Below are 12,326 nucleotides of genomic sequence, written 5' to 3' on the forward strand. Positions count from 1 at the left end.
ATTGAGCTGAAGCTCGACGACCTAGAAAATCGAGAGCATAGGTCTAATATTCGAATTTTGGGCCTCAGTGAAAGACAAGGAGAAACTCCAGCCGTCCTGGAAAGTAGGGTGAAAGCTCTGGTGCTGTGGCTTTTTGATTCAACAGATGCCCCCACCTTGGAGTATGACAGCATTCACAGGGCAGGCGGCACCCCGAATGGCCCAAGATCAGTCCTCGCCAAATGCCATTACTATAAGCAAAGACAGGACATACTACAGAAAGCGAGAGAGAGGGTGTCAGGATCGGCGGGTGGAGGCTTTGGAACTACTGGCGGCATTAACTTGCTCAGAGTCATGCTCTAGTCCTCATCCAACATGGAGGCTAACCCTATAACTGCCGACTCCGCCCCTTCCTCCGGTGCGTTGTATCTGTTTACCCTCCCGTTACTTCGCTCGTACTCTTGTGACTTAGCTAGAATACTTTTCTACGCTTTATTCCTTGTTCTGTTTTCCTGTGCCTGTGCATTTTCAGTCCTACTTATTCTTTGTTGTTGTTCTTCCCTTTCATACGGCGTTCGCTGTATTCTTATCTACTGTTTTTCTTGCCTACTCCTTTGTAAATTCTTTCACGGCGTTTGCCGTTCTTCCCCGTTTGTGACTTCCTTTTTTTTATATACTTTCACGGCGCTTGCCGTCTCCGGTCTCCCGTTTCTTGTCTCCGGTCTTTTTATTGTTTGGCTATTTAGCATTTGTTTCTTAGGTTATCTTTTCTTTCTGCCATCCCCATTCTTTCTGCCATTCTACCATTCCCGGATGGGAAATTATCAGCCTTCTCACTGAATCTGTTGTTACACTCGTTGGACTATTGGTCTTTGGAATCATCCATCCATCTGAATATCACCATATCCAGGGTTTTTTCTGCCTTCCGGCTTTTTCCCTGGGACGAGGCTGGCCCCCCGGGGGGCTTCCGGAGGCAAGTTCTCAACTCTGTCACGGTGGCCTCTGGAGGGGCCAGACCTTACTTACACGACAGAAGAGGTGGGAAGCTTAAGGAAGACAATTCCAAGAAGAAGAAGAACCCAAAGAAGTCGGAAGCTACACTTAAGGAGAGCTCTTCGGAAGTCTCAGGTGAGGAGAAGGGGGAGTTTAAACCCGGACCTGACAGAGGGAGCCTGTGGAATTCTAAGAATCTAGCATCAAACTTTTTCAAGATCTTTCAGTTATCACACTGAATAAGCAGAGAGGTTGTCGTCCCTTCACAGCTTGGCTGCAGGAGTCGGGGATCCGCTATCGATGGAGGTTTCCCTTTTCATTAAGCTTCGAGCATGAAGGAGAAAGCTACCGTGTCACATCAGAAGAGGAGGCCTGCGGAGTACTGGAGACTTTACAAGCAGGGGTTCAAGGAACGGAGGGAGGAAACGCTAGAAAACAGAGTGGCCCAAGGCATAAGGAAGAGTCCTCCTCACCGAGAAGAGGTCGAGCCCCAGGGACGAGAAAATACAAATGATACAATACACCCTGAGAGTTTAGTCCCACGGAAGAAAGCTCTAACTTAATCATTGCCTTATTGAGTGTGTGTATATGCTTTTAGGGGGCAATGGTGGCGTCTTGTTTATTAAGGTGGGGAAACCTGTTTTTTTTGTTGAAAAAAGACATGGGGCGTTCAGAACGTTTGCAGAACCATGAGAGTTCATATGTTGGGATGGTTGGGTGGAGCTGCAAGAAGTCTTCACCATTAAGTTGTTAAGTTCTGTTGAGGGATTATAGATTGCCTGGAGTGGGGTCCCTGAAGTGTGGCCCTTTGTTTTACAAGGGCGTCTCAGACCCAGGAAAATGCAGAGGAAGGTGTTTTTCAAGTGGAGGGGGATGGGGGGGGATGGAAGGGAGGGAAACATGACGGAGGGGTAAAGGGAAGTTCTTAATTACCAAGAAAGTCGCATGGTCCCAACCTCTTATGCAAAGGATGTACAATCATTTTGAACGTGGTACAAAACCAACCAATGAGTCATGCCACCCGGTGAGAGTTGGAGGGCCTCAACTGGAAAACTGATATGGCATCACCTGATGGGAAAAAATTTGGGTCCCTCAATGTTAAGAGCTTGAACTCTCTGCAAAAGCGCTCCATGCTAGCAAGGGAATTTCAACTATCAAAATTAGATGCGTTATTTGTTCAGGAAACAAAATGTGCCCAAGGTAAATAATTAAAGGTAGCCGGTAGGGGAATAGGAGGCATAGTGTGGGCCTTGGGTGAGTCCAAAAAGGGCAGGGTGGAAATCATATATAGGAAATAGTTGGGCCTACAAATAGAGCAAATATATAGGGAGGAGGAATGGAGATATCTCGCATTGAAAGGGAAAATAAGAGCATGTGCGATCACTCCTTGTTCGGCTTATGCGCCCAATCGAAACCAACTTCGCTTAGCAGATGGAAAGAAGGTATTTTAGTCTGTGGAGGAGATTTTAACTACATATCAGACCCAGGGATGGATTGGGATTCCATGAGGTAGGGGGCGATCCAGGGGGTTCCGCTAAGGAAGGCTTTTCAGATTTACTAAAGGCACATCACCTTATTGATACCTGGCGTATGAAGCACCCAAGGGAGAGGGCTTTCATGTTTTACTCCTCCCCTCCATCCTCATCTTACCTATTCCCGGATAGACTATTTGCTGATCGAGGCTGAGAAAGAAAATTTAATAAAAACCACTGAAATAGAAATAGTAGCTTTGTCAGATCATGATCTATGTGTGCTGGAATTGGACTGCCCCCCGCCCCCATGTATAGAACGCAGATATATCTGCAATGATACCCTCTACAAAGACCCGATATTCAGAGAAACCTTATTTGACGCGATTAGAAATTACTTCACTGAAAACGATACAAGAGAGGTATCACTGAACACAGTGTGGGATGCGGCGAAGCCCACAATTTGGGGTGTTTTGATCTCAGAGCGGGCCAATAAAAATAGAATAAGGGTGGGTAGGGAAATCGATCTCAAAGCTAAAATTACGCATAAAGAACTATAACTCTGTACCCACCCGGTGGATACAGAAAAAAATTCTGAGGAAGTCGGAGCACTTCAAAAGGAATTGAGAGACATCTGGCAAGACAAGGCGATAATGCAATTGAGATACTTAAAGCAAAAATATTATGAAAAAGGTTGACAAAGCACATAACATGTTGGCCAAACACCTATGGAAACAAAGAGCAGAAAGAGCTGTCCCAAAAATTTAAGATAAAAAAGGTGTAGAGCGATTAAACCCTAGCGAAATCACAAAGGGCTTCTCCAGATTCTATTCTATTCTATACACGGCAGAAGGGGAAGGCTCGGAAGACAATATTATGGGATATTTATCAAAGTTCCCCCGCATTCCGATAGCTTTCTTTTTCTGCTACATTCTTATTCTCTTGATCTTTTGATCTTTCTCTGTCTCTTTTGTTTTTGGAGTAAGAATTGTTTTCTTTATTCTGTCCCTTTGATAGAGCTGGTTTTTTTTGTTCCAATTCGATTACTTTTAGTTGCAATTTTTGAGCCTCATTTTCGTTCACCTTCGCCTTTTCTTTTGTCTGCTGAGGACTTTGTATTGAGGTCGTCTTTTAATTTCCTCGAGTCGCTTCCACTCTCGTCTCAGGCCACTTTCCTTTCATTTTCAGGCCAACATCTTGTGACTCAATTGGTCTACCCGTCCATTCTATTTTCTTGTTTTTTTGTGTGTCAGCTTCGCTATCTGTCGATTCAGGTTCGCATGAGGATTCCTCATCATCTACGTTTGTAGATTCATCTAGATGCTCTGATAGCGTAACTGAGTATGTAGAAAGGTCTAGAGAGTCAATTTGTTCTTCTATTGTTGGTTGCTCTCCCAATAGCAAATCTTCTTCCAGTTTCTTTGGTACAACCTCTCTGATTTTATTTTCAAGTGGCCTGCTTACTGGCCACCCAATATTCTTAATGAAGCTTTTGCTTCCCTTTGTTTTTGCCTTTCGGTCACCTGCCATGTTTTTAGTTTTCTTTCTACGCAAGTCCTTTCCTTTACTCACGTCTTTGTTTTTTTTGTGTACCATTATTGTATTCCGTCCAGTATCGTTGTTATCCTTCATCTGTTCTTTCACCTTCCTTGTCCGTTTATCGAAGATTGGGCACATTTTTCTCAACAACTCTTCCTGGTCCTTCTCAAGCGAGCCTTTAGGCATGTTTTTTGATTCACTATTTTGATCTCTTCCTTGACTCTGCTCTGTGGGATCGTCATCGTCAAATAACTGTCGATTATGTTCTCTTCTATTCAACGGAAACAATGACTTTGGGCCTCATTCCGAGGCTGGCGGTAATGGGTTAACGGCGCCGGTAAGAATGCTAGTGTCGTTAACCTCTTAGTGCCGCATTACGAGGTCCTTTAGCGGGCCCCGCTAAGGGTGGCTGGTTTTACCAGGCGCCCTTAGTGGGAGCTGCTAAAGGACCAGGGAGCTAACAACGGGCCCGTTATTAACGGGCCCGTTGTTCGCTCCCTCCTCCCCATTCCTATTGAGCTCTATGGGGGCTCGAATGGGAATGGGGATGGGTTCCCTGAATGGGAAAATACCGGGTCATCCAAGGTTGGAATGGCCCGGTATTTCCCCATTCAGGGAACCCGGACCCGGTATGCGGTATGGGGGTAGCCATGGCGCCAATAGCACCATGGCTTCCTCCATACTCGTAATGATCCCCTTTGTCAGGCTTTTAGTTCTTACATCTTTAAACACTGTTTTTTGTGCAGATTTGTCTCTTCTTGTGCATTCGGTGTCAAGTTTTTATTATTGTGAACCTTCTCTCTCCACATCTCAAGCCTCTCTTCAACAGCTCTCGAGTTTTCCTTCTTTGATTCACTTTGTACCTGTTTTAATTCAGGGACATTCTGGCCGGGATTCGAGAGTTGGGCATTTATGTCTGCTGTTTCAAACATCCTTGATTATCTTCTTAACTCCTTTTCTTTTATTATTGGTTGCAATATTTCTTGTAATAATGTAGCTACATTGGCAGAACTATTGTTCAGGTCTTTTTGTATGCCCGTCACAAATCCTTCTACATGCAAGACTTTCAAATGTAGCAGTTCTAAAACTGCTGTATTGTCTCTCATCCGCTCTCCAATATCCTCATATAATTTCATGAACGGTGCTAGCACCGTAGTCAGTGTTGTTATTACTGTAAAGTTTTTATAATTTGTTACAGTGCATTGGGGCTTTAAATCTGGTTGTTTTTTTGTTCTAAGTCCGTCTGTGTTTCTATTGTAATGTATTTTTTTTCTGTTGTATTTGTTGTCTGACTCCCATCGTGCACTATGGTCATGTCGTTCTCTATTGTCTGTCATTTTTATTCTTTCCAGCGTAGGATGCACAGAGCCTGTCCAATTCCATTTCACTATTTTTGCAGTAGCTCTTTCTTGCTCACCCTGCTCTTTCTGTGGTTGTGTTGGTCTTTCTACTTCCAGAGACCTTGATGTTTCCAATAGTAGCTCATCTGAAATTTCCGACAGGTTTGTAATATCATTAACCGTATGAATCGGAGGCCTCCATGCAAATGTATTACATGACCTCTCTCTTAGCGGGTGTGTTAGACTTCCTCCTCCTGGATAGTGTCTTGTTGCATTTTCTAAGGTTATTAACTGCGGTCTCAGGCTCATTGGGGTCCATGTGTTATTTCTTTTGCTGTTTTCAGCTACACCATTCCCCTCTTGACTAAGCATCTTGTATTTTCTTTTCTGTTGTTCTCTGAGCCGTTGGTTGACTTCACTCGCATCACGTATTGACATTGGTCTTGGAGGCTGTTTATTCTCAGCTTCTGCCTCTTCTGAAGATTGTACACTGGGACTCATTTTCTTAGTACCACTTCCAATACTCAAAGCAGCTGGGCATTCACATACTGATTTTGTCCCAATGTTAGTCTCCTCCCTTTCTATCAAATTGATGTCTTTCAAGGGCACGGGGGTGCCTTTCACAGAGAGAAAAAAAATGTCAGGGCTTAGCTTCTCCATCATTCAATTGCTCGAGGATTCCGAAGACCCCCATAATTTTGCCCCCGTTTTCGGTCACTACAACTTGTAAAATGTGTGATTCAGTGTGTGCCACGATCGTGACTGCCGCATTGACTGCTAGTGGGTTCTCCACCAGCTTTGCTGGTCCTAGTGACACCAAGGGCCCTGTCCTCTGCTCAGCCAAACTTGTGACACAGAGGGGCTTCCCTTGTCTTTATGCATCTTTGTCTTAACATTTTTACATGATTCCCCCGCCACGTCTTCTTTGGGATCCAATTCAAGATCAGTTGTATCAGTTATAATATTAAAATTGTCAGCCAGCAGGACAACATTACTATTCACTTTAGCAGGTCTTACCTTTGGTCGATCTGTCTCAGCTTGAAGTTCTCTTAAGCTTAATTTCGGATTCGTTATTGTTACACTGCCCAACGTGCCTCTAATTTCTGAAATGTCCAAATTGTCTGTTAAGCCCACAATGTCTTGAGCTCCCAAAAAGATCTGTTTGTTCCATTTGATCCATTTGTTCTTCTTGCATTGTTTCCATCCGACTCAACCCACTTTATTAGGTTGTTAATCATTGTCGGCTCGTAGTTCCCAGTGGCCGCTTGGGGAAAAAGGCTGGTCCTCCTAACGGTTCAAAGGCTTCTCAAATCCTGCAGTCACTGCCTCCAAACTACAAGGAGCTCCCTGCTTGCTCATCGAGCCCCCGGTACCGGCGCATAATTTTTCTTCTATACGCACGTGTGAATGAATCATGTGAGCGCGTATGGCTGTATGACTGATTGAAACAGGCAGGCAGGTTCACCTCCTCCAAACGAACGAGGAAACAGACTTCTGAGTGCAGCTTCTCCCGCAGATCACCTTCTGCCCACCTTCTGCCCACCTTCCACTCTGCTGCTCCAGGCAGTATTTGAGTGCCGTAGCACGAATAGCCACACCTCCTCCAAACGAACGAGGAAACTGACTTCTGCTTGCAGCTTCTCCCACAGATCACCTTCTGCCCACCTTCGTTCGGTCTATTTGGGAAGGAGTTGGATGGGGGAAGGGGTGGGGGAACGGGTTGTTTCGTCCTTACGAAAGTGTGCAAAAGGCACTACCTATACTGTATAATCTGATCTGTATTTACACTGTAATATTTCCATGCGTCCAACTGATTAATAAAAACAGTTACAAGTTTTTCTTTTAAACAATAAAAAAAAAATACTTTGCAAGTGCTATTCCAACAGAGGGGACTTCTCTTAAGGTCATGTACATGAGCAAGTGCATCAACTTTGTTCCTGTATCTAACATGATTATTCACCCATTTGATACTATTGCTCTCTGTTTGCTACTTAAATGTTAAGACAATATTGTGCACTCACTTAGGCATTATCTTAAAAGGAAGCTCTTCACTTGTGTGCAATATAAGGCACACGCTAGAGGCAATGCATCGCTTTCTTTTATTATCAATTCCAACACAGTCTGATAAAGAGCAAATCCAATCTGAAAATTGGAACTATTTATTTAATCTATGTGACTGTAAACAGGGTTGGTTACGTCCATTGTTTCGAATCTGGGCTAATTAACATTTTCTACTGCTCTACCAATAAGACACACAAGTTTATTCTTTGTTACAAGAGACAGGAACAGCAAATCCCTCATTTGTTTTAAAAGGTGTCAACACTGATTATATGGATTAGTACCTTTTCTGTAGTTTCGCTTCGTCGTGTTCTTTTCATGATTTCCTCTAACCGCTAAAAAAACAATGCAAGACAAAGGTATTAAAAACCTGACTGAAGATGTGCAGATAACCATATCAGACTCTGAAATATCTGAAATAACATGTACTTCGGGCTAACTGAAGAAGAACAATCAAATCAGTATTCAAGGTTAAAAATAATAGCAACTTTAAGCAGTCCTAATTACAAAAAACAGTTACCCAATTACCTAAACTGTTGAGCATTTTTCATTTTTCAACCAGTTATCACAGTGACTCATGTTTTTTTAAACTGGTCACAAAGGTGACCATGCTCAGGAATGAGACCAAGACACAAAGTACTCTTTTATGTTTATTAAAGTAGATGTTTACAGGATGGCTTTTAAAATGTATCCAAATATCCAACGGCAGATTGTAACATAAGCCTTTGGATCCACTCTGTTATTACACAGAGTAATACATTGGGGTGGAGGTGTAAGATAACTCCATGCACCCCTTTGCCTCAATACAAGTATCAAAACTGGTTCCTGTTATTCCAGATCCACTTCGTTGATACAGCGGGCAGGTCAAACAGGTCCATAGTTCCTAACAATTAAAATGATTCAAGCTCTGGTCCCAGCCACTAGTTGTGGGCTTTCCAGGGTCCCAACCCCAAGACTAGCCAACCCTGCAATAAAGTCTAGATTAATTCTCGTAGGGCAACAGGTTGTCGGCTTCCCTGGTCTCAAAAGCTAGTCCCCAGTGTTGCTTGATGTAGGAGGCCCTGTAAGGTATATGGAGGGTTATTGAACTATTCTGCCTTTCAAACCGTGTCTTCTTTTTCTTGTTCTCCGGGCTTAGCCCACTCTGTGCCTCTTATGACCTCCTTCGCCCCAAAGCATTTCATCACTTACATTTAACTCCTGCATTCTAGGACTGGATTAGACCCAGCTAGTCTGCGTGAACCTTCCCAGGCTGCATAGCTGGGCTATTCTCCAATCTTTCTTCACCTCCTCCTTTTCCCCTTCTGGGTTCAGTGCTTTTCAAATCTCCCTCTCTAGCATATCTTTGGGCACAACTGTCTTGTCTCCTCAAATTTGCCTGGCTATATCCTTAACAACTATTGCTTCTTTTCAAGTGTTTTTCTTTATCACCTTCTTCACCTGTTGAGTACAGCTATATATGCTCTCTAACCCTGTCTACTTCCCACCTTCCAAAACTCTTTAGACATTACCAACCTGTTTCTTAGATGCTTCCCTCAACCACCTTCACCTACCTGGACACAATATTCTTGATCTTCATCACCCCTTTAGGGTACAATGTTCTACTTTTAGAACCACTAGGTGGTTCTTGTACCCTCTCTTCCAACTCTCTTGGTGGACCCTGTTCTACTTCCTCAGAATCTCCAAACCTTGGGGTGTGACCCGCACCTAATCCTCAAAATCTCCTCCCTATGTCCCTTCAGACTCACTTTGGACTCGCCTCTGCAGTCTCCTACCATGTCTGAGGTATGGATGTTCTCTCTAGCTCTGACTCGGTAACCATCTCTCCAGCAGCTCATATTCTAGACCTTGCTTTTGGATTTATATACTGTTGTCTCTCCTGCTCCAGCGTGGGACTGCAGAAAAGGGTCAGCTGAAAATGTACTCCCTTGAAGAGAAATAGATCAATTTCCATGCAAGTAAGTTTGGGTCTGGTTATTGGCTGCATTAACTCTTTTCACTCTGTGTGTCACCAGCCTTTGAGCAGGTACTCAGTACAGTGGTCCCTGTTACATTTCCCTCTGGGAAAATCGACAATCCTCCTGACAGTCACTAATGTTGGGCAGGAAACAATCACAGACCATACCACAAGAATGTCAATTTATATTTTATCAAAACTCACAAAATGTGAAAAGGAGCACTAAACTATTTACATAGTTTTAACTGCCTAAAGTTGGGCATGAACATTCTGTACAGTTTTAAAACCTGTTTGGAAAATGCTCTACATATAGATTCATTAATTTTCTAATAACGACGATACATTAGATTACCATAAAACTAAAAGATCAATGAATGTCATATAGCATATCCAAAATATAAATTATTGATTTGTCAAAGTCAAGCTGCTGGTCTCTCATTCAGAAAACAGTCCCCAGCCATCTGTATAACAAAGTGTCACCAGACCCCCTATTTTAACCACCAGCACATAGCATCATTAGTTGTTTCCTTTGTACTATTTAGTGTCTTAATAACACATGTAGGTCAAATAGGTGGACCAGACTTCAAGGTCATGGTTTAGGGTGAGCCAATTTACAAAACTGCTTATCCCTATAAATGCATAGTATCAGATCTTTAATAACCCCAAAGTAATTTGGGGATTTTTCCTCATCAAACACAAAAATGAGTCTCAAACAGGACCACAGAAAGGTCCAGGAATTTAGTCTGTGACACTGACATCTTGGGGACCTGCACCAGTGGTGCCATGATATATTCTGCAGGAATGTCAGTTACCAGCATCCTGCTCTTACCTATGAATACTGTGTCCCAAAAGCCCCTAAACAGTGGACCATCCTAGATTAGACTGAAGAAAGTAGAATCTGCATGCCCACAGTTTAAGGTCATATACAAATCAAGATGAGTAATATATAATCTGGTGAGAACCTGGTGGTAAATCATCTGGAACATAGTATTTAATCATACACATTCCTATTTAATATCTCCTGTTTCTTCGGAACATCAATGCCCAATTTTTCTCTGAGCTGCCAAATTGTTTGATCCGAATATCTGGACAATTTTGTGCAATGCCACTAACTATGGAGAAATATCTCCTCTCCGGCACAGCCCAAACTCCTTGTTCCAAAAAGAGTTTGCACTTGTTCAGACCCATGCATTTTGGATGCTGGCCGAGGCACTGCTTTCTCTGGTCCACATACACCACCCCATGCCTTCGCATGTGCTTGAATGACCTTGGCAGAAGATACCAGCAGCCTGCACAGTGATGAAATTAAGCCTTTAGCGCCAGAGCATAGAAAAAAACTATTTTACAAAGGGAGTACATGCCCTGGTCACTACTTTCCACAGATTTTGGTTATTAAGCCCGTGGTAGACTAGTTTATAGTGAAAAGATTCTGACTCACCCATACGATACTCCTGTTTACACTATAAAAATGACTTAAAAATGGCTTAACAGACTGTTTAACAAACATCTGGCCAGCAACAAACATCTGGACAGCAAACTCACATCTACCCGCCTCTACTTTTGAAACCCTTTCAACTTAATAGGTTAATAGGCCAGAGTGAAATTCTATTTATCCTGTAATGGAATTGGCAGGCCTGGTAATGGCAAGGTAGTAATCCTAGCTTTGGGGTTAGGTGATCCTACTCCCTTATTCGCAGATAACACATACATAGCCAGGCTTCTTTCTGGTCCGGGTAGCCATATCGGGTTGGGCAATGTGCCACCATTGCTATCGTCTTCCAATAGTTTCCACTTTTTGGTGGAAGCCAGATTCAGCCATACACATATTGGATACAGCTTTTCAGCTTGATAGTATTTTGTAAAATGTGGGTATGACACCCGCCCCCCCCCCTCTGGGGCAAAATACAATTGATTGCTCTGTGTACCTATCAGGCCACGTGAAAGTCATGATGTAGACTATGCTGAGCCTTCACAGTACCATCTGGTACTTGTGATGGAAGAGTCTGAAAAAGATAAAGCAGTAAGGGCAATAAATTCATCTTCACTGAGGCAAACCTCCTGAAGAACAGAGTGCTAAGTATCTCCAGGATCTTATGTACCCATGCATTTGCTGGAATGCCGTTGGTTAATTGGCTCTATAGAGCCCAACATGACTGTTCATCACCATCTATTTTAGTTTGGTAGAAACCCATCGTAGGGGAGAATTTGTTGCGAGCATTTTTATTGCGCTGGCTTTTAGTCACATTATAATGTTCATAAATGACATTTGTATGGTCTCCAAGACCTCTGGCGGATCAGAAAGAGAGGAGTGTGTGCTGCGTTTGTGTGGGGAGAGGGAAAATGCAAGATTGCTTTGCTTTTGTGTTGGTAAATGCACCTGGGTACTAAGTGAAAGTCTGTTTCTAGGTGGTCAGGGTTGAGGGCATGTAGGAATGTGTGTTCGGATGAGTGTTCTCATGGTGGTAGGATACATTGGACAGGGTGGTGGTAGGTACGCTGTTGTACAATTCTGTTTGCTGTATGCAGAAAGGGATTTAAATTTCCATGTGAGTGGCATTTTCTTCATATACTGTGTTTGAGAGTGGAAGATGAGAGTGCGAGTGTTGGGAAGTTAGTCAGCTGTTTAGGGCATGCCTCCAATGTGTCAGGAGCAAAATCACAGTAAGGCACATATTACAGTTGGACGCCATGGATCAAGAACAAAGGGGGAGAACACTGAGATATCTGGGAGCAAACTCACAATTGGACATGAGAGATTGATCAAAACCACAGAGGACAACACATTAGTATGTAGGCAAGGAGGGGCTCTTGTAAGTGTTCTAGAGTCAGTCTTGGTGTCAAGAACATTTTGTGTGATATTTGATTTCTGCCACCCTTCCCCTGAATGTGCTGCAGATTTACATTCGCTAATGTTGGAGACCAACTTTAATTCAAGGCAGAGCATAATACACAGTTCTATTTTTAAATGGGTGGTCAGATATCACAGATGTC

At 43.1% G+C, this 12,326-nt stretch overlaps 1 protein-coding gene across 11 annotated transcripts in view; it reads right to left on the minus strand.

Annotated features, from left to right (window-relative positions):
* The window catches only part of MAP7 (microtubule associated protein 7), a 1,989,984-nt gene that overhangs the window by 489,141 nt on the left and 1,488,517 nt on the right, over positions 1 to 12,326 (minus strand). For 10 of the 11 annotated variants that reach the window (XM_069606765.1, XM_069606764.1, XM_069606762.1 and 7 more), the window contains one exon: positions 7,663 to 7,713. In XM_069606765.1, the coding sequence (XP_069462866.1) occupies positions 7,663 to 7,713 (51 nt within the window). Of the gene's footprint in view, positions 1 to 7,662; positions 7,716 to 12,326 lie in introns of all 11 variants that reach the window. The other variant, XM_069606769.1, reaches the window with a different exon arrangement.

The sequence above is a fragment of the Ambystoma mexicanum genome, chromosome 4p (assembly GCF_040938575.1).
Source record: "Ambystoma mexicanum isolate Mex_15411 chromosome 4p, UKY_AmexF1_1, whole genome shotgun sequence".
Lineage (NCBI taxonomy): Eukaryota > Metazoa > Chordata > Amphibia > Caudata > Ambystomatidae > Ambystoma > Ambystoma mexicanum.